The sequence below is a fragment of the Suricata suricatta genome, chromosome 11 (assembly GCF_006229205.1).
Source record: "Suricata suricatta isolate VVHF042 chromosome 11, meerkat_22Aug2017_6uvM2_HiC, whole genome shotgun sequence".
NCBI classification, from domain to species: Eukaryota; Metazoa; Chordata; class Mammalia; order Carnivora; family Herpestidae; genus Suricata; species Suricata suricatta.
Genome location: NC_043710.1, coordinates 102639216 through 102658888, shown reverse-complemented (window position 1 = coordinate 102658888; position 19673 = coordinate 102639216). Strand labels below are relative to the sequence as shown.

At 45.3% G+C, this 19673-nt stretch overlaps 1 protein-coding gene across 1 annotated transcript in view; it reads right to left on the bottom strand.

The window, feature by feature from the left end:
- The window catches only part of SIK2 (salt inducible kinase 2), a 122994-nt gene that overhangs the window by 19063 nt on the left and 84258 nt on the right, over positions 1 to 19673 (bottom strand). The window contains 4 exon segments of the mRNA XM_029957140.1: positions 3004 to 3156; positions 4853 to 5073; positions 6382 to 6505; positions 6935 to 7059. Coding sequence (XP_029813000.1) covers positions 3004 to 3156; positions 4853 to 5073; positions 6382 to 6505; positions 6935 to 7059 — 623 coding nt within the window.

Sequence of the window (19673 nt, the reverse complement as noted above, 5' to 3'; positions counted from 1 at the left end):
CCAGTTATCAGAGCGTTTCGTCCTCGGAAAGCTGGAGCGGAGGACGAGCCGTTAGGATTCACGAGAGAAAGGCACGACACGCCTTGTTTCTAAATCACTGTATCGACTAGACATGACCGTTTCTGGCAGAGCACACGGCAGACAGAAGCACTCCGCATCGCTCTACGGTAGGAAGCTCGCTGTCTTCTAAGCACTAACAATGGCTACTTTATCCCATTCCATAAATTGTTCACAGGCAGCGACTGCTTCCCGGCACAGAAGTACTCTATCTGTTGAACTGAGCTGCAGGTAGAAGTTAACTAATTGTAGCTTTACAGCAAACTTATACAGTAGGTACTGCTATTTCCAGTTTATATTTAAGGACGCTGGGGCTCAGAGATGCTGACTTGCTGAAGCCACTCCACTCGGTATGGAACTCAACGTCCGCGTGACTCCACGGGCTTGTGCAATCACTGCATGAGGTCATGGTGCTTCCTTAATTTCTTGTTACACCAACTACAACTAATTTGCCACTTCTTTATGTTTAAAATTTTTTTAATGTTTATTTGATTTGGGGGACCGGGGCAGAAAGAAAGGGAGATAAAGAATCCAAAGACAGGCTCCAGGTTCTGAGATGTCAGCACAGAGCCCGACGTGGGGCCCAAACCCATGAACTGTGACACCATGACCTGAGCCAAAGTTGGCTGCTTCACCAACTGAGCCCCCCAGGTGCTCCAATCTGCCACTTTGTTAGAACAACAGTAGAACAAAGAACTAAAGGGAGAAGCCTCTACTAAAACTTTGAGCCCAGGGAAATCTATTTTTTAACAAGTTCGAGAAACCATGGGAATGTGAGATCCTGCAGGAAAGGGAGCATGTTGTTGAGCCCGAGCACCTGCTGCTTTATGTCCAGAAAACTCTCCGGACAAGCCAAAGAGTGAACATTGAAGACTTCCTCTTGAATTAGTTACATTTTTAAGTCTCAGTAAGTAGCTTCCTATGACAACTTGGGTCAATGCTTAAAATGAAAGTAACTCAGTGGTGCTTGGTAATAAAAAGAATTATCAAACATAAGCAGCTATGTTATAGATCTGAACCCTCGGCCAAATCAGACATGATTTGAGCTCTCCTAGGGAGTCTGCTCCAAGATTTGGCAAGAAAGGCAATCGTGTGTGGTGACGTGCCTGTGCTCAGGGTCAGTCATTTACATAACCCCATGCCCTGGCCTGCAATGTGAGCAAGAATGAAAAGGCCTGGGGCTTTCCTGCTTCCTGTCCTGCCGCCTGGCAGCATTTCATGGAGGGGAGGGGGGCCCACTACACCTATCGCCCCCCAGCATAGGCATTTTCATTTTATCCCCCTCCTGTCTTGAAAGCAGTACCTTTCAACTCAGAAACTTTGATGGATTCCAAGTGCTCCAAGACCCTCTGACCCAAGTATTTGGAACTTTATCCATACGTTACATTCCTTATCAATATTCATGTCATTTTGTATATTAAAGTAGGTCTAACAGTGTATACACCATATGCCTACTCAGCTCAAGAAGATCTTAATTTTATTAGGTTCCCCCCACATGTTCGGTAGAAGCCAATGCAAACTTAAATCCTACAAACTTCGCGACACTGCCAGATGAGAAATGCGCGGCCGGGACTTCTCCTTCTAGCCCGCTGACCGCGCAGGCGCTCACAAAGTCCGAGGGAGCCCGCCAGACGGTCTGGGTGAGCCACTCCTCTCCACCACCTCTGTGTGGCCGATGTCCCAGCGCCCCTCCGCCCTCAGCCTCTGTCCTGTGACCTGGACCCTCTTCCTCTCCGGCAACAGAGTCCGTGCCACCCTTACTCTTCCAGCCTCGGGCTTGAGAACGGGATCATTTCCAAGTCATGGCTGTCCCTTCCCCACCAACATGTATTACTTTATATGATAAACATTTACGGAACACGTTCTGAGTGCTGCACTATTATCAACTAATTTAACCATCAGAAATTGTATAATTACCCCCATTTTATAGTTTGGAAAACTGAGGCACAGAAACACCTTACATAACTTTCTGAAAGCCGGGCAGCAAGCAGCGGCCCAGTCTGGGGCTTGCTCCAGAGCGCCTGCCCTCACCGCCGTGTTCGTGGTTGGGGCCCCCACTGCGAGGGCGCCCGGGGCCCCCACCAGCACGTCTGAGGTCGAGCCCGCGGCATTCACTCCTCGTCTCCTAACGGCTCTCTCCAAAGCTCTTCCCTTCCCTGTCCGATCCTTCCTTCCCGATGATGTCACCCGCTAATTAGATCAGAGTCGGGAATATGCTTCTATCACTTTCCTGCTTAAGTCTCCCATATAAGTTCCTTCTAATTTCCTGAATTGTAAGTACACTCTTTACCTTGGCACTGGAAGCCCTTCACAGAGTGGCTACAACCTTCTCATCTCCCTGGTGGGCTTCGGTTCCTGGTGCTTCTGGGAGTCCCCCCTGCCCTTGTGCACTTGAGTACCTGTGCTCCGGCTGCTTCTGCGGCCTCCACGCCAGCCCCCCCACTACCGCCCCGCCCCCACCTCCACATCCCCGAGGGTCCAGAGTGGGATCCCCCTCTCCTCTCTGTCCTTAGTTCTTCTGCATTTATCTCCCTCTGGTTTGAATGATGTCTTACTTTGCTTTAATACTGTAAGGTCTCTGAGGCCATGTCTGGGTTTCGTACGTTCTATCCCCTATCGTGCCTAATAATAGAAGCTTGCAGAGAAGATTTTAATAAAAATCTGTTAAATGGAATCGAGTATACAGGCCAGTTATATTAATTCTCATCATAAGGCAATGATTAAAAAATGCGAAGTCTCCTAAAAAACCTGTTTGAGATAAAATTAATCCTGAGAAATAGGAAGACGCTAAAACATTTGAGAATCTAGTAAATGACAAGCAGAAACTCTACAGAAAAACAGGGTAGAGGATAAATCCTAACCCTTCGGTGTACTACAAGATGAAAAATGTGTCAAACATGTGAAGAGGCACCTGCAAGATGAGACCATTGGCTAATATGGTGTTACCTTGGCAACTGTTTGTTCAGCCACGGTGCTGGGCCGACGCTGGCGGGCATCAAGTCTCTGCTCCACAGGAAAGCTGCTCCTATGTGATTTCAGACGCTCCACCAATAAGAAATAAATGGCAGCAAAGTGGTTATAGCTCTTGTTCTGCAAAGACTGAAAGAGAAAGCAAGTGCTGAAGTCAGAGAAGCATAAAAACCAATCCAACGATCTACACCTTTCTGAAAAAGGAGGCAAGAAACCATGTGTTCTTAAACATCGAGTAATGAATAGAGCAGGTCTCAAAATAAAAGCTGTTCCAGAATTTATAATGAGGGGTGCCTGGGTGGCTCAGTCGGCTGGGCATCCGACTCAGCTCAGGTCATGAACTTGTGGTCCGTGAGTTCGAGCCCCAAGTCGGGCTCCGTGCTGACAGCTCAGAGCCTGGAGACTGCTTCAGATTCTGTGTGTGTGTGTCTCTCTCTCTGCCCCTCCCCTGCTCATGCTCTCTCTCTCTCAAAAATAAAGATTAAAAAAAAAACAACTTTAAATGAAAGAGAGTTTCAAGTTTCTAGTATTGATTACATAAAGGGTGATACTTTTAAATGACTGGCCCTTTTACATTACCAGGTTCCAATTATTTTTCTGCATTCAGAAAAAAATACCACCACTTTCTCATGTAGGAAATCTGCAATGGGGTCACTGCAGTAACTATGGCGTACAATTGGTTATAAACCTGAGCCCGGAGGCTCTAATTCCATAACTTCAACACAAGTCCAAACTACTGCAAACTCTGAAGTGAATGGTTAAAGTCTTTGGGGAAATTCCTGGTGATTATTTTGGGCTGGGAGAGTAACACTTGGATGGTAGACGGACAGACACTGTGTCTCCGCTGTTAGGTAATTTTTTCCTCTTGTTTTTGCAGTCCCACCCTCTTGAAAGCTTGAAAATAAAGTTGCTTCCCAATTTTTCACACCCTCGCCCGCCAGCCTCCCCAGGACACGGAGGGGATGGAGAAACAACGGCCCGTCTGGCTTCTCACCCCGCCGGCCGGCCGGCTCGGGCGCGGAGCACCCCTGGCAAAGCTCACTGGCCATGGGGCTGCACTCACGGCTGCCGTCCGAGGTCGGCCTCACGGACAAGGATGCGAACGCCTCGCTGAGCACGTGGTGCGCCGGACCGCCGGTCTGCTTTCACTTAACGGCAGTGCGGTTTGGAGCGCTTGATGCTCACAAGAGGCATTTTGTGTTCTCTCTTGCCGAGCTTCCTCCACAAAAGCACTGTTTGTTTTTTTGTGCAGGTAATAAAAACGTGTTTCTCTATGGATTGGTACTTGCTAAAGGGCAGGAATCAACGTGGTGGGGAGCTTCCCAGGTTCACGACTCTCTCGGTTCTATGGCCCAGAGAACCTCCAAACCATTTCTGCCTTCTCAGTTTCTCCAGTTCACAACCTAAATCCTGACCCCGACGCCTACTCCTGCGGTTTCCTGGTCAGCCTCAGCCTTGTTCCCGATCTGTATGTACATTTATATTCCACATAAACTAACTCAAGACTTGGATAGAACTCCACTCTTCATCTTAGAAGAAATTTCCTACTCTGTATTTGTTAAGTTCCCATCTTTGTCTTTTCTCAATCCTATATAAACTACCTTTTGAATTTTCTGGCAGATGGGGCAAAGGGAGGAGTTTATATATTGAATAAAAAAGCAAACATGAAATAGCCTGATTGTAGTCCTCAGGGAAAGCTGGACGTGCCTAGGTGATGAGACCGGCATGTTGAAAGACCAGGATGGTGGGTGTGGACACAAACTTTCAGGTTACTGAGCACAGAAGAATCCTAAAACATCTTCAGTCCGATCTCTCGTCACTTTACCTCAATGGTTTTCTGCTGATCTATTCCAAGGCTGTGCATCAATCGCAGAACCTGCTCATTAAATTCCCCAATGGATGGCTCATTTTCTTGCCCTTGTGGATAGAGAACAGGTCTCTGTACAGGAACTTCTACAAGCATCCACTTATGCTCCTTGATTTGAGCTATGGTTAGCCGTTTGGACGGGTCTAGGACCAACATCCTTCGAATAAGGTGCTCGCAATCTATGGAAAACACAATGTTACAGAAATCATGTAAATCACCTTGTATTTCAGGGTACTGGCTTGAGTCACGTGACTGTCCAATGGCATTAATCTCTGTATCCTCCAGAGTGCCCTCCGGAAAGCAGAAGGTCAGATGAACAATGAATACATGAAAGTCAGTTGTATTCGTCACGTGGTACGTGTTGACACAAAAGTAACTCTCACGTGAGCCAATACTTGAGGAAACCAGGAGGGTGCAGGCCTGTCCGATTCTGTGCTACATGAACCCTTCTAATGAATCTCTCAACTGAAAAGATCTAGACATGGGCTTAGATTCTGCTGAAGGCAAAAACGAGCCCATAAATGGATCCCGAGTCACTTCTGAGGCTGACACACTGAGGGTGAGAGAGGCCAGAGCACCCTGGCGGCCTGCTGGTCCCCCTTCCCTGTCAGTGCAGCCGCGAGAAATGCAGGTGAAGCGTCACTTACTTGTAATTACATCTCGGAAACCGCACTGCTGTGACCTGGGCACCAGCTAGTTCTTGGGGCCGATGCCACCCTCCCCACCATCCCACCTAGGCCGGCCTTACACCCTTCCCGAGGGGCCAGACCACGCAAGGCGCTTCACACAGACTAACTCAGTGAATCCTCACAGTGCTCTTCCGGGGAACCACTGTCAGTTCCATCTTAAAGACTGAGGAAGCACAGAGAGGTGACCGGCTCTTGTCAAGGTCAGACTGCCAGTTAAGTAGTGGTGGACTCGGGATTAAAACCAGCCAGTCTATGCTCTTAAGTACCAGAGCCACGCTCCTACCATCGCTAGGAGTGACAGAGTTAAGGAGGATCACCCAAAGCTAGGAGGAGGCAGCACCGCGGCGACAGCCCAGGGGGCTGCTCGAGACGAGCCAGTTCAAGACGGGGAGGGGTCTGGGCGTCTCCTCTCCACTCAACAGCCTTGCCACTTTCCAATTCAATTAAAAAACTCAATCTTGCAACTTTTCACAGAAAGATATGGGAAAATTTTTTCATACTCGGAGTGAAAGAGTTGCGACTCTGTCTATAAAGTGCTTCTCTGAGTCTAAAGTAAACCTGGGGCATTGATAGACCCAGAGCACCTGCGGAGACTTGCTGTTCTTGTTCCTGCTCTGACAGGTCGGGAGGCTGGAGTGCCGCTCAGCTACGTGGAGGGGCAGCTGACTTCTACGGCTTTGGAAGCGCTGCAGTCACTCTGGGCGGCACCAAACTCGGAACACGGGAAGCCTTTCCCAGGCATTTCATTCGGAGCACAAGCTTTGGAGAGCACAGTTGTAAGATGAACAGGTTTGTTACCTTCGGACATGAAATACGGAATCCGGAATCTTCCTTCTAAAACTCTCTGCCTCAAAATTGGAAGAGTTGGTCCATCGAAAGGCAGAGCCCCACAGACGAGGACGTACAGAACCACTCCCATGCTCTAGGGAAGAAGACAGTGTAGTCACTTTTCCGCGAAGAACTTTAAAGCTGTTTGTTATCCCCAACATCCCCGGGACGCTTAAAATCATATGGGCTGAAGAATCCCTGTTTGGATTTCTGATTTTCTCAGAATTTAAAAAAAAAAAAAGTCTAAAACTCAGACTACTGCAATAAAATATCCTATAATACTCAAAGATCTGAATTTAATTCCTTTTGATTATTACTTAAAATTATTACTGATATTAAAGTAATAACATCTGCCCCTAGAAATCCTTTCCTAGAATCGAATTCCAAATGCTCTAATTACAGTCCAGCGGACAGGGAAAGTGTGGGTTATGCCTGTGTGTTAGGCACCCAGAGCTGCCGGGACGGGCCAGAGTACCAGTGGTCATCACAGGGATGCACCGAGCACAGCAAAGCGAACAAGTACCCAGATGTCCAGCTGCGGGCCTTCGTACTGCTGCCCTTCAAAGACTTCAGGGGCCGCGTAGGGAGGGCTGCCACACCACGTTGCCAGCAGTTCGCCACTTTTAAAGAAATTTCCAAAACCGAAATCTATTGGGATGGAAATAAATGTTACTTTCATCTGTGTTCTCGAACTAAACTGAGTTTCTTGTAACACATTTTACAGTGTGCTGCATGAACAACAGCACTACTATTCGCTCTGTGAGAACAGCATTGATCTTGTCACATGTCCTGAGCACCGAGCACAGTGACTAGCAAATAGCAAGTATTCAAAAACTATTTGCCGAATGAATGTATAAATGAATCAAGTTTTCTTCTCCAAGACCTTGAGAGGCTGGAAAAAGACTTTAGGTCATGGACTTTTAAGGTTGAAAGAAAATCGATTGGTGTGGACAACCAACTTGAATTAGGAAATCTTAGAATTTCAATTACTCTATGATTAAGAACTCTCTCTTCTTTTTCTTTTTAGTTAAAAAAATTTTTTTCAGTAAGTTCTACTTTCAGCATGGGGCTTGAACTCATGACCCCGAGATCAAGAGTCACATGCTCTACCAACCAAGCCAGCCGGGTGACCCACAAGCTCTTTATCTTTTATAGTCTTCAAGGAAAGAAACAAATGAGTGTAACTGTAAGATGTTTACCTAAACACAACTGGGTGACTGGCTGCTCTTGCAGCCATTACCTAGGGTAGCAAGATCTAGAACCTCTTAAGGCAACCGCACACTGTGTTTGAGGTCACAATTCTGTTCAAGTTGGCCCACACATTCTGATACAGGCAGATATGCATCTGCACAGCTCATGATCATGCGATGCCTCTCTGACCCAACCAGCCACAAGCCACCTATGACTTATCTACTCATTTACGGAATGCAGCGGCATTATACCTCAAAACAGGGAATGGCCTTCCCTTCATGACATTTGTCATACTGAATCTACAGCTTTGAGATACAGCAGGCTCCCTGGAAGCACTCAGATGCCTTCGATATGCAAGAAAAAACAAACTGCAGTGACTTCTGGTATAAATGCAAGCTTGTGCCCTTTAGTTAAGCCTTCACATAATCCCGTGTTCTTACTGCAGAAACAAATTCCTGTTATTTTATAAGTTACAGGAATACCGTCTTATGTTGTAAGACTCCTGACCGGAGGACACTGCCTTAGTGACAGAAACTGGCGCTACCCTCGGCTGGTACCCGGCGCTGCAGGGACAGTGAGCTCTAAAAGGAGTCCGCAAGAGAACTGGATCAAAGCCCCAGGGCCAGGCTCCCTGACTGTGCGACTCTGTATCAACCTCTGTGAGCCTTGGTTTCCCCATCTGTAAAGCTGAAATAGTAAACATCTGTAGTTGGCAGGTTTTGGGGAGGAACCGGTGAGTTAACGTCAACTCACACTCTGTTCACACCTTGAGACTCCGACATGTGTGCGTGACACAGGCGAAGTGTCTGTCAGCTCACTGAAATACAAGCTGGTGGCAAGCGGCAGTGACTGTTAACAACAGTCACAACCCCCAACAGCACAGCGTCACAGCGGAGCACAGTCTCTCAAGTTAGGGGGAATGAGAGCCGATTTCCAGTTTCCCCACTTTTCTGGCTTCCAGTCTCTTTGGTAGAGGATTTAACTTCCCCGAACCTTAATTTCTTTATCTATAAATGTAGTCATAATCCACCTACCCGGACAAGATGCTGTGCGGATTAAATGAGATTAAACATGTCAAGTGCCTGGAGCATGGTAGATGTCAAACGTCAACTCCCTTTTCCTTTCGTGAAGCCATCATTACCCAACTACTGCCTTTCCGAAAGAAAGGTTCTGAGAAAACATCCAGGAAGAGCAGCAAAGTGGAGAGGACTCTGAGAGTTCAGAAGACAAATGAGGGTGCATGTAAGGAGGAGCCTTAAGCCCCATCCAGACCTGGCGGAACCACACTGGCCTCTCAGATATGAGCGAGGCAGGGAGGACCTCTCCCTTCATGAAGGGACCAGGAGGGTCCTTCCCAAAGGACCTCAGAGAGTCTACTCCTCTCCATTCCACCCCACGACTAACCACTCATACCACATCATACCCCGCACATCCTTACTGATGAGGTTTCTAATTTTCTAGAAAAACTATACTCGCAAACGAGTCAAGGACTAGATATTCCAATAACATTTAAAGAGGAAAATGTTAACGTCACTCACGTATTAAAGCACAAGAAGCCCGGGGACGTGTGTTTGGAGATCCTGAAATAGGTCCAATAATGGCTGTACTTTAAATGGTAATTGTTAAGAGGGGTTTTAGGCTCATCTAAGTTGAGGATACTCTCCAAACAGCAATGTAAAGTTTTAACATCTCGTACAGCCCTTACAGAACTTCAATCTGCCCTTCCCTGGGTCCTGGTGGAAGCTGTCCTCTCGAAGGAGTGGCGGGGGCTGGCGGCCTGGCCACCTTCCTGCCTCGGCTCTCTCACTGGGACATTTCCTAGGCAAGGCGAGCGCAAGGTCCGGGGGAGCATCGCTGTGCCTGTGGTAGCCCCGTCTCAACCACAGCTTTCCACATTCAGGACAAAGAAAGTGTCTGCTAATGTATATGGAGGGGGGCACTAAGCAGGTGTTTACTTCTGTTTCCTGTGGGGAAATGAAGAAAACAGAAACTTGAGCCTGGGGCAATGTTAAAAGAAACCCCCAAAGACAATCAAGTTCACTAAAGCTCTTGCGGTAGCACAGACGCAAATGTCTCCTATAACCCTGTCAAAGCACTTCAACATGGCCTTGCCATCATCTGAGGTACGGGTTCAGAAAGACTTTGGAGTCAGGAAGATTCACATCAAATCCTGGGTCGTCCACTCAGCTGTGTGATCTGGGGCAGATTAATTAACCCAAGAGTCACGCTTAAGTGACTGAGCCACGCAGGTGCCAGAAGATGGTTTCTTCTTAATAATCCTTTGAGGCATCCGCATTTCAGGAGAAGGGGTAGAAAGTCAAGCACCTTGGGGCGCCTGGGTGGCTCAGTCGGTTAAGCCTCCTGCTTCGGCTCAGGTCAGATCTCACGTTCGTGGGTTCGAGCCCCGCGTCAGGCTCTGTGCTAACAGCTAGCTCAGAGCCTGGAGCCTGCTTTGGGTTCTGTGTCTCCCTCTCTCTCTGACCCACCCCCTCTCATGCTCTCTCTCTGTATCAAAAATAAATAAAACATTAAAAAAATTAAAAAAAAAAGAAAGAAAGAAAGTCAAGCACCTTGCTAAAGGTTGAAGAACTGGAACAGAAACCAAGTCTGAGTACAGAACCCTGACTGTTAACCACCACCTTTATGTCCCTCCCTGGCACTGCGATACGTAGCTATTTTTGAGCTAGTTAATAATTGTCAAGTTTAAGAAGTGGCAATGGAAAGGCACTTAAAAATAAAAGCCGTTTTACTTCTTCACAGGAACCTGGCTAATTTGCTTCATTCACAGTCTGCAGCTTTCTGCAGTGCAACGAGGAGTGAGCATAAAGATGAAACATGAAAAAGGCATAGCTGGGCAGGATTTGCTATTGCCTTTTATTCAAATGGAAAGGACCAGTGTTTCATCACAGCAACCAAATTCATTCATTCATTCCTTCATTAAACACTTGAGTTCGTATAGTGTCAACCACTGTGCAAACACTGGAGACAGTCTCCCAACAACAGAGAATAATAAAAGACCCCACATTATCATCAGACTTTTGGAAACCATGATGAAGACAGTAACATGGGCCTTCTTCTCTTTACGCTAGCTCCGGATCCAGGGTGGGCCTTGCTGGAATGGAAACACCTGTCTAGTTCCATGTATGCTCTACCTCTGATCGGTAGGTTAGTACCTACAATGATGGCTTCTACGTCCCTCAGACATTTTGATTCCTGCTTCTCCACCAAAGAATTTATGCCATGGAATGCTGGATTCACATTGATATTATTTAACTTTCAATTCTGAAAGAAGTTTAGATTTTCAGAAAAATTGCAACAATAAAGGAGAATTCCCTAAGCCCTTCACCCAATCTCCCCTAATGCTGATGTTTTATATAACTGTATTAGTACAATTATCAAAACTAAGACAGTTTTGGCATAGTACAATTCAGTCAGTTCTATTGACTAAATCACGGACTTTAACACCGAATCTATTTTTTCCACCATTGTGCCCTTCCAGTTCAGGATTCCATGATGCATTCAGTGGTTGTGCTTCTCTAATTTGTTACTATTCTTTAATCTCCTCTTACCATGACTAGTACAGGTCATATCTTGTAGACTGCCCCTCAGTCCGGTTTGCCTGGTGTTTTCTCATGACTGGGTTCGGATCGTGGGTTTGGGGGGAGAACATCAAGAGTGCTCTTCTCAGAGCATCGTATCGGGGGTGCGTGGTAGCACATCTAATTAGTGGTGGGACTATTAACCTTGATCTCTTAGGGTGCTTTCTGCTGGGTTTCCCCACTATAAAGTTACTATTTTCCCCTTTATAATTAATAAACTGAGCTATGCTATCTACTATAAACTGGCAGATCCTGACTGCAGCAATGACCACTGTAGTGCTCTAATGGTGAGTTTTCAGTTCCCTCATTTCTTCTACACTTACTAATTACAATTCTTCTTTAAGGAGGAATTGTTGATTCTTTTATTTATTCGTTAAATCATTTATTTATGATTTCTAATATTATCATTTGTCATGAACATTGTATGTGTGTATGTGTGTGTTAAAATTAAATACTCTTGTTAGTTATTTTGATGACAAATTTCTCGTTTTGGCCATGAGAAGCTAATTCACGTTGGCTTCTATATTCTTTCAACATGTCCCCATCTTTTTAAAATTTCATTTTTTCCCAAGTATTTCCTGAACTCTGGCACCAGATGTTTCAGGGTCTTTTCTATTTTCCCTGCCTCCACTCTAATCAACCGTTTTTCCAAGGAGCTCTGATTCCCTTTGGAGGAATGGTACCTCGAAACCAAGACTTGGGCACCTGGGTGGCCCAGTCGACTGAATGTCTGACTCTTATCTTTACTCAGGTCATGATCTCGTTGTTCAGTTCGTGGGCCCTGCATCAGGCTCTGCGCTAACAGTCGGCACCTGCTTGGAATTCTCTCTCTGCCCATTCTCGGCTTGTAGACTCTCTCTCCCACTCGTGAAATCAATAAAACAAAACAAAACAAAACAAGAAACCAAGACTCGGACCTACGTGTTCTCACTGTAGCTGGGAAGTCACTTGCTTCTAGTCTGTGTCAGCAGAGAGTTAGGAAACGTGTGTACGAACGCTAAAATCCATGTATACCCCCCCCCGATCTATTCTTGTTCCTTTCTATATGCATTAAAAAAACAACCCAACTTATGAATTGATACCAATACTTCTCTCTGTAATCCAGGTTCAGTCTAGTGTTATTTTGATACGGTTTTTACTCATACATGATTGAGCAACTCTTACAAAATTTTGAAGATATAAAAAGTTTCTTTCCTCTGCACTAATCTGTCATTTGTGGGGGGAGTAACTGAACTCTCCCTCATAACACACCTTGAGTCTGTCAGATCAATCACAATTTTTAAGTTTTCTTGAACATAGTAGGAAAAAAGCCGCATCTTTCTCAAAGAATCTCTTGGCTTTTTTAAGTTTAAGAAAGTTCAATATTAAATCATTAGAAATTTGAAAAACAAATGACAACTACTCCTTCAACATGGTCTAGGAGTTATAATCAAATCCAAAAACCATTTATGTCAAGCCTACATTGGACTATGCATTACACACCTGGTATTTTTGTAATATATTATTTAATTTAATTGTGATGACAGTTTTATGAACTGTGACTGTCCTTGTCTTACAAACAAGGAAATTGAAGCTCAAAGGGGTAAAATGACTTGCACAAATACCTACAGCTATGAGTGGCTTAGCCAGTATTCAACTACAGGTTTTTTTAAAACTGCAAGCCAGGTCTTCTTCTTCTTCTTCTTCTTTTTTTTTTAAACTATATCACAGATGTTCCAAGGATTCTGCTAGTCAGAGAAGTATAATCCAGCTCACAATTGGAGGTAAGGCTGTCTTAACCCAGGAAAAACCCTTTACATTAGCAGAGATGAGAGATTTCCTAATTGATCCCTCTGCCAACGGCACTTGACAAGTGAGGGCTTTCTCTTCTCTATAATATTAGATGTTAGGTCAAGAGCATCCTTAAGAAGTGACAGGAAATAATTAAGATGTTGACAAAGTAAATGTCAAATATACCTGCATTCATTTTAGGAATCCATATTCTTTGTTGAAAGTTATTGAATGCTTATTTATTTTTGAGAGAGACAGAGCATGAGCAGGGGAGGGGCAGTGAGAGAAGGGGACAGAGTCTCCAAAGCAGGCTCTGCGCTGACAGCAGAGAGCCTAATGCGAGGCTCAAACCCACAAACTGGGAGATCATGACCTGAGCTCAAGTCGGATGCTTAACCAACTGAGCCACACAGGCACCTCAGCAATCCAAGTTCTTTGAAAGACTACACGATGTGTTGAAGAGATCTCTTGCCCGGACGCCTATGACAGCATGGCACGTTCTACAGGGATTTTACTCTGGGCTGAGGTTTCCTTATATACCCATATTCTCTCACCTGGTTTCTGTGAGGCCTAAAGTGTCTACAGAACAGAGAGTTTGGAGAGACTGTTTAACCACAGAACAAATGCAATTACTGTTGACAGACTCTCATGGAAATGAACTTGGCCTCAAAAGCAAAGTGCTCTAATAACCTTTTATCTAACTAACCAGTGACAGACCACGGATATATTTGAAAACAGTACTAGAACCGCCCTGATGGTGTGCTTTATATTTTCAAAGTGACTGACCTGTTATCTTACTGACAACAGATGCGAAATGACAGAAGTTATGTGTGCCCAAATACCGTTATCAGGGGGCCAGTGCTTCAAGACTAGCGAGGTCTTGCACAGAACAAGTAAGCTGACCCCGAGGGCTACTGAGGGACGGGAACCAAGCACAAGAGACCCCTGTCGTGCCTGCTACCACGAGAGGTCCCACAGCAGCAGGCGTGCGAGCCGCTGGACAGCCTGCTGCGGGCAGGGGCTCCCTCGGCAGGTCTGGGCTGGGCTCCATACACTGTGTTTCTAACAAGCTCTGGAGGGACTCTCATGCTGCTGGGCCCCAGACCACTCTTCAAGGAGCCAGGACACAGAATAGAATGCAGGTTGTGAAAAAGATACAGAAGATGTTAAACAGTTTGTCACTGTTTATCATTGCAAAATGGTTATAATTATTGAATACTTTCAGGAGTTTTATGTAAGTGACAAAAAAGACTAAACAGAAGTCATTAGGTAAATTTTTTTCTGAAAAGGAGAAAAAACCCATTTAAAACTAGTCTTCACACTAAGAAAAAGTAAATGAGTTCTAGGAATCAACACAACCACGGTAGTTTTTAATCTCCAGCAGTGTGTTATAATGTCTAATTTATAATTAAAAAAATTCTCGTCCAGAGTGGCAGATGGCTTTAGGGTTAATTTTATCCCTGTTTCTAAAATTACCAGCAGAATTCAGATACCCCGTCCTGCTGGAGAGATACACCTCTTTTGTAATTATGACGACAGGAGCAAAGAGGACAATCATGAGGAAATGAAAGCTGACAAATGACAGGTAGGACGGGGGTAGAGACGAAGCCGACACATTCGGGAAATGGAACACCGACCGAGTACTGACGTCACCACGTGCTCTGCTGCCCGCCTCCCCCTCCCCCCGCAAGAGAAAGCCAGCTGCACGGCTTCCTTCCCAACATCGGTCACCCCCCTTCCACCTGACCGGAGGGGCACGGAGAGAATGACCAGCACAGGTGACGTGAAATGTGATCCTGCTGACCAGTGTGAGACATGTGTCCAATAAGAGGTCAGTGAGCTAAGAAGCAAATAGATGGTCTTCCTGAGCCCCAAGCGGGGTGCAGAGCAGGAAGGAAGAAAAAGAGGGGAAAAGCAAAACAAAACAAAACTCAACAAAACCCTCTGAACTGTCTTCCAGAGTCCAGCTCAATGTGCTGCTAGTGCTCAGTGGGCTTAAAGGATAAAGACAAGGCATCGCTGTGCTTCTGACGCGAAGCTCTTCTTACATCATCGCAGCGGCAGAATGATACCAATGGCAGACTATACACATTTTACTAATAAAACCTATCTCAGCCTCTCCCATCCTTTTTTTGGTTTCAGGGCACAAAACTGGAATTATATATACAGAAGCCCTGCCTCACGGTCATCTAGTAAATGGGAAGACTGTTAGAAGCAGTAACTAGAGGTGAGGGTTACTCGGAGATCACGGGTCTATTCAGAAGGGACACACGTGACTCGTCATGCACAGGTCAGGTCCGTCAGGCTATCACACATTACTAGTTACATTTAAGGTCCCTCTCAAAAAAAATAATTAATTTGTATGGAGCAGAGACAATTTAGAACATAAGTGATAAACTTGTCTTACTCCTCTGCAGTTTGTATCACTAAGACTTTAAGTCCTTGGTGATTAAAAAAACAGAAAACATGGCAGGGGGTTACATGGCTATCAAAATGTTCAGGACTTGTTTTACATGGAATCAGTTATATACTGAATACAAATAATAGTTACCTTTTACTGAGTGTTTACACGGGGCCATTCAGCACCTACACAGCATTAACTATGTACCAGGCACTGTTTTAAGTACTTTGCAAATATTAACTAGTAACCAGTATGAGATATGAACTTCTATCATGCCCTCTTCACAGATAAGGAAACGGAGGACAGGGACGTTAGGTAATGTGTCCAAGGTCACCCACCTAGAAAGTGGCAGAACCACGGTTCAAAGCCCGGCTGTCTGCTTCTAGAGACCACACCCTTACGTGCTGCCCCTTGTGTGTAACGTTATCACTAATTCTTGCAATACTCCTGAGAAACAGATTAATCTGTTTAATATATATGGCAACACAGCACAGTGAGTTTAAATAATCAGCCCAAGGTCGCACAGCCACAAAGCGGCACAGCCCGATTTTGCCATGTCTGATAGCACACTCCACATTCTTTATGCGAAGTCTTGTTTGAATTGTGATTATTTTCTGAAAACTTCCTCCAAGTAATGCATACATTTTTATCTTTAACTAAATATCTATTATAAACACTTCAGATTAGGAAAGGTGAAGAATAAAACAAAATGTCCTTCATCTATTCATCGTCAACTTGGTGCTTCAATAGTCTTTACCAGAATAGCTAGTTGGAAACAGTACCACAACTCAACAACTAAGGAAAGCCAATATTCCTCTGCATCCTGCCTGGTATTTTGCAAAGGCCAGAGGTCTCATAACTGACGCAATGAACCCACACAGGTATGGATGGACCGTGGCTCATCGGTAGCAGAAGACTTTACTCGCTAAAGAGCATAACTTAGAAACTGATTTCAAAGTTGTATTTCTGTATTTGTTGAAATGAACCACATTTGACACTTCTACGCATTTCCTCTTATGAACAGAGACAAAAATTGTAATTAACACCTAGTTTTGATTTGCACTTTCACAGTGCAACAAAGAAGATAGCTAAAACGGTTCAGTTGTTCAACCCATTTAGCAATTAAAGAGATCTTTATAAGAAGAATAAACCAAGTATGATTTGCAGGAATAATTTTGCATTTTTCCACGGAGTCCCATCTTCCCTACATGTGTTGGAATTCTTTAAAATTCAAGAAGAATCCTGAGATCACAAGATGATGTTTTTAAAGGAAAGCAGAACTATAAAAAAGTGATAAAATCTACGGATAAAAATAAACATCCTGGGGAAATTCTTTAAGGGCACTGACACACATCTAAACATCTGACGCACGTGAAGTTCTCCAGGATCCGAGTCTGCCTACCTGTCCAGGCTCTTTCCCCGTCATGTGTCCCCAGCACTTCGATTCCACTAGTTCTGTCTACACCTTCCCCACACGACGGGACTCCCCGGCCTGCCCGCCTTCACACACGCTGACCTGCCTGCCTGGAGCGGCCATCCGCATCTTACCCCCTTTTGCTTCTCTCTCCCCCGTCCTACCACAAATGCCTTCTTAATCAAGCCTTCGCTAATAATCCCCTGGCTCTTCCAGGCGGAGTTAGCCTTTCCTCAGACAAGCTCTGGTTCTTGGCTAACTCCTTGAGGGCGAGCAGAGTTCGCTGCACTGTCGTTGGTGTATTCTTGAAATACCGGCATGTCCAGGATCCAAGCACAGTAGATGCTTCATATGGATTTACTAAACTCTGGGGTAATTGGTGGTAAGAATGACAGAAAAAACACGTGGACAAGATGACATTTGAGTGCTTAGATGTACTGCGTGTGTGCAGGCATGTGTGCGGAAGTCCCCACTTGCGAGGTGTGGAATCAATGACACTAAGTGTGTACATTCTGAACGATAAAACCCCAAATTCAGTGAGTACCCCTTGAGGAAAAACTGACCAATAATGCTTGGAAACTAAAACACGATGCAGCGGAGGAAGCACAGACTCTGAGGTCGAAGAGATCCAGCTGGGAATTCCACATAATGAACGACAATAGAAATACTGAGTTTACCTACCTATTCTATAGGCTAGAATTAAAGGAGACATATTACATCCTGGCAGAACTTGGCTATAACCTTAAAGGAGTGCTCTGTGTATTTTGTTTGCAAGTTTTTTTGGTGTTCTACTTTGACATTTTCTTTTGAGATGTTAGTGACAGCACTCTGTAATTTCTGTAGCATATGACTCACATTGCTAACCTTTCTCGGCCTAAAAAGACTCCCAGAACTTCCTTAGAGGTATTTGTGTGTGTGTGTGTGTGTGTGTGTGTGTGTGTGTGTGTTCAATTTTTGTCTTAGTGATAAAGGAATACGATGGTGAAGCAGGGATTCCCCCTTTCTTTCTGCAGAGTTAAGGACTTCAAAAAACAAAAGCCTTGTTTGAAGAGGACAATTTGAGGGCAGTAGACGCTTTCAAGAAGTAAACAAAACCTTCCAGGGACGTGGACTCCAGAAGGATGGCAAGACTGAGGAAAGTGTAGGAGACAAATGGAAGGCCCAAAAGGAGGAGAAACAAAAACAAAAACCACAAATGGGAGAAGTGAACACACACAAAACCTATGGAAACACCAGTGCTGTGGATTGCATTTTCAAAACAAAAAGGACAAATCAATATGAATCTTTGTATATATAATGGGAATGTAACAAATTAACTTAAAAAAAACCCTACAGTTTTATTCAGGCAATCCCATTAGAAAAAAAGTCATAGCCTACAGAATGGAAAAATCCATTACTTCCCTGAACCATATGTACCACTGGCATTTAAAATTAATTATTAAAATTAAAGTAAAGTAAGTAAAAATTAATTATTTGCTTTCCCCCACATGCCCAAGGCAAAAACTAATGGGAATGGCATAGAAACAAACCAGTTATGTGCACAAATCAGAGGCTGCGAACCACGGCAGTGTTCTCTCCCTAAGCCTCCAAGTCCAGTGAGCACCCCACCGCGCAAGGCAGCAGGGGCTCCCCGCCCAGCTCCGCTCACCGGGTGTCCCTCTGGCCTCTAACCATCCCAGAACACACACCACCCGCTGCCTGCAACTCTGCTGAGCCTTTGCTCCAACCCCCTTGTCTTCTTCCAAACCCTAAGTGAGATAAATCTCCTCTCACACCTACAACCTCTAGCCCAGAGCCACATTCTCTTACTTGGACTACCGCCGGAGACTCCTTAGGAATCTTCCTATCTTCAGTCTTACCCACACCTCCTACCCGGCTTCACTCTGCTGCCAGAAAGAGACCTCCTTCCAAAATGCAGATCTAATCACAGCACCCCAGGCCCATCTGCGCTCCCACCCAGCCTACAGTTTTCAACAGGTCACTGTCCCTCTCACCCACAGAACAAACTGCCATCTCTCGTGGCATCCAAGACCCTGCCTATTCTGCTCTTCGCCTGCTGTTCCCCCGTGTCGATTCGCGGGGCCTGCAGACTCCACGTCTCACCAACACCAAGCCACGGTTCCCCACATTGATCTGCATCTCTCTCTCTCTTAACTGTGGTGTTTACACAGCCTGCCCGCCGTGTGCAATATCCAACTTCTCTTTATCCTCCCGGCAAGCTGCTAACTCCTCTCTCAAGCCCAAGTTCAAAGAGCGCGTTCTCTGTGAAGCTTCTCTGACTTCTCAGGTAGACTGCTGTTCCTTCACCTCAATTCCTACTGCATTTTGTACATATATTTTTGGGCGACATATTTATTTTAATTATTTTTATCTCTCCATTAGGCTTCTAGAAACAGAGGATTTGTATTCCCAGTACCTAGCATAGCAAAGTACCTGACACGTAAGTATTTATTGAATTTTTGACTATGAGGATAAAGAAACTTGACTCTAAAATTTAAAACTTTTTACAATTGTGAAAAAGGTAGGAGGAAAACTATTAAAACAATCTTTACCTTTAGCCTCCATATCATAAATTAAAACCTTACTGTATCAGAGCAAGGCATTCGACCTCTATCACTGTCTTTTATCTGCCTGTGACCTCTCTGCAGCCACCAGCCATAAGCAGGAGAGCAGGGCTGAGCATCAGCAACCCCTCTGCTTCTCTGGCCAGGCCAGCCGCCCCCTGACACACTGCCACACCTACACGTCCTCCAGCAGAACCCCCTGACGCACTCCCACACCCCCTGACGCACTCCCACACCCCCTGACGCACTCCTACACCTCCTGACGCACTCCCACACCTGCACCTCCTCCAGCAGAGCCCCCTGACACACTGCCACTCCCTGAC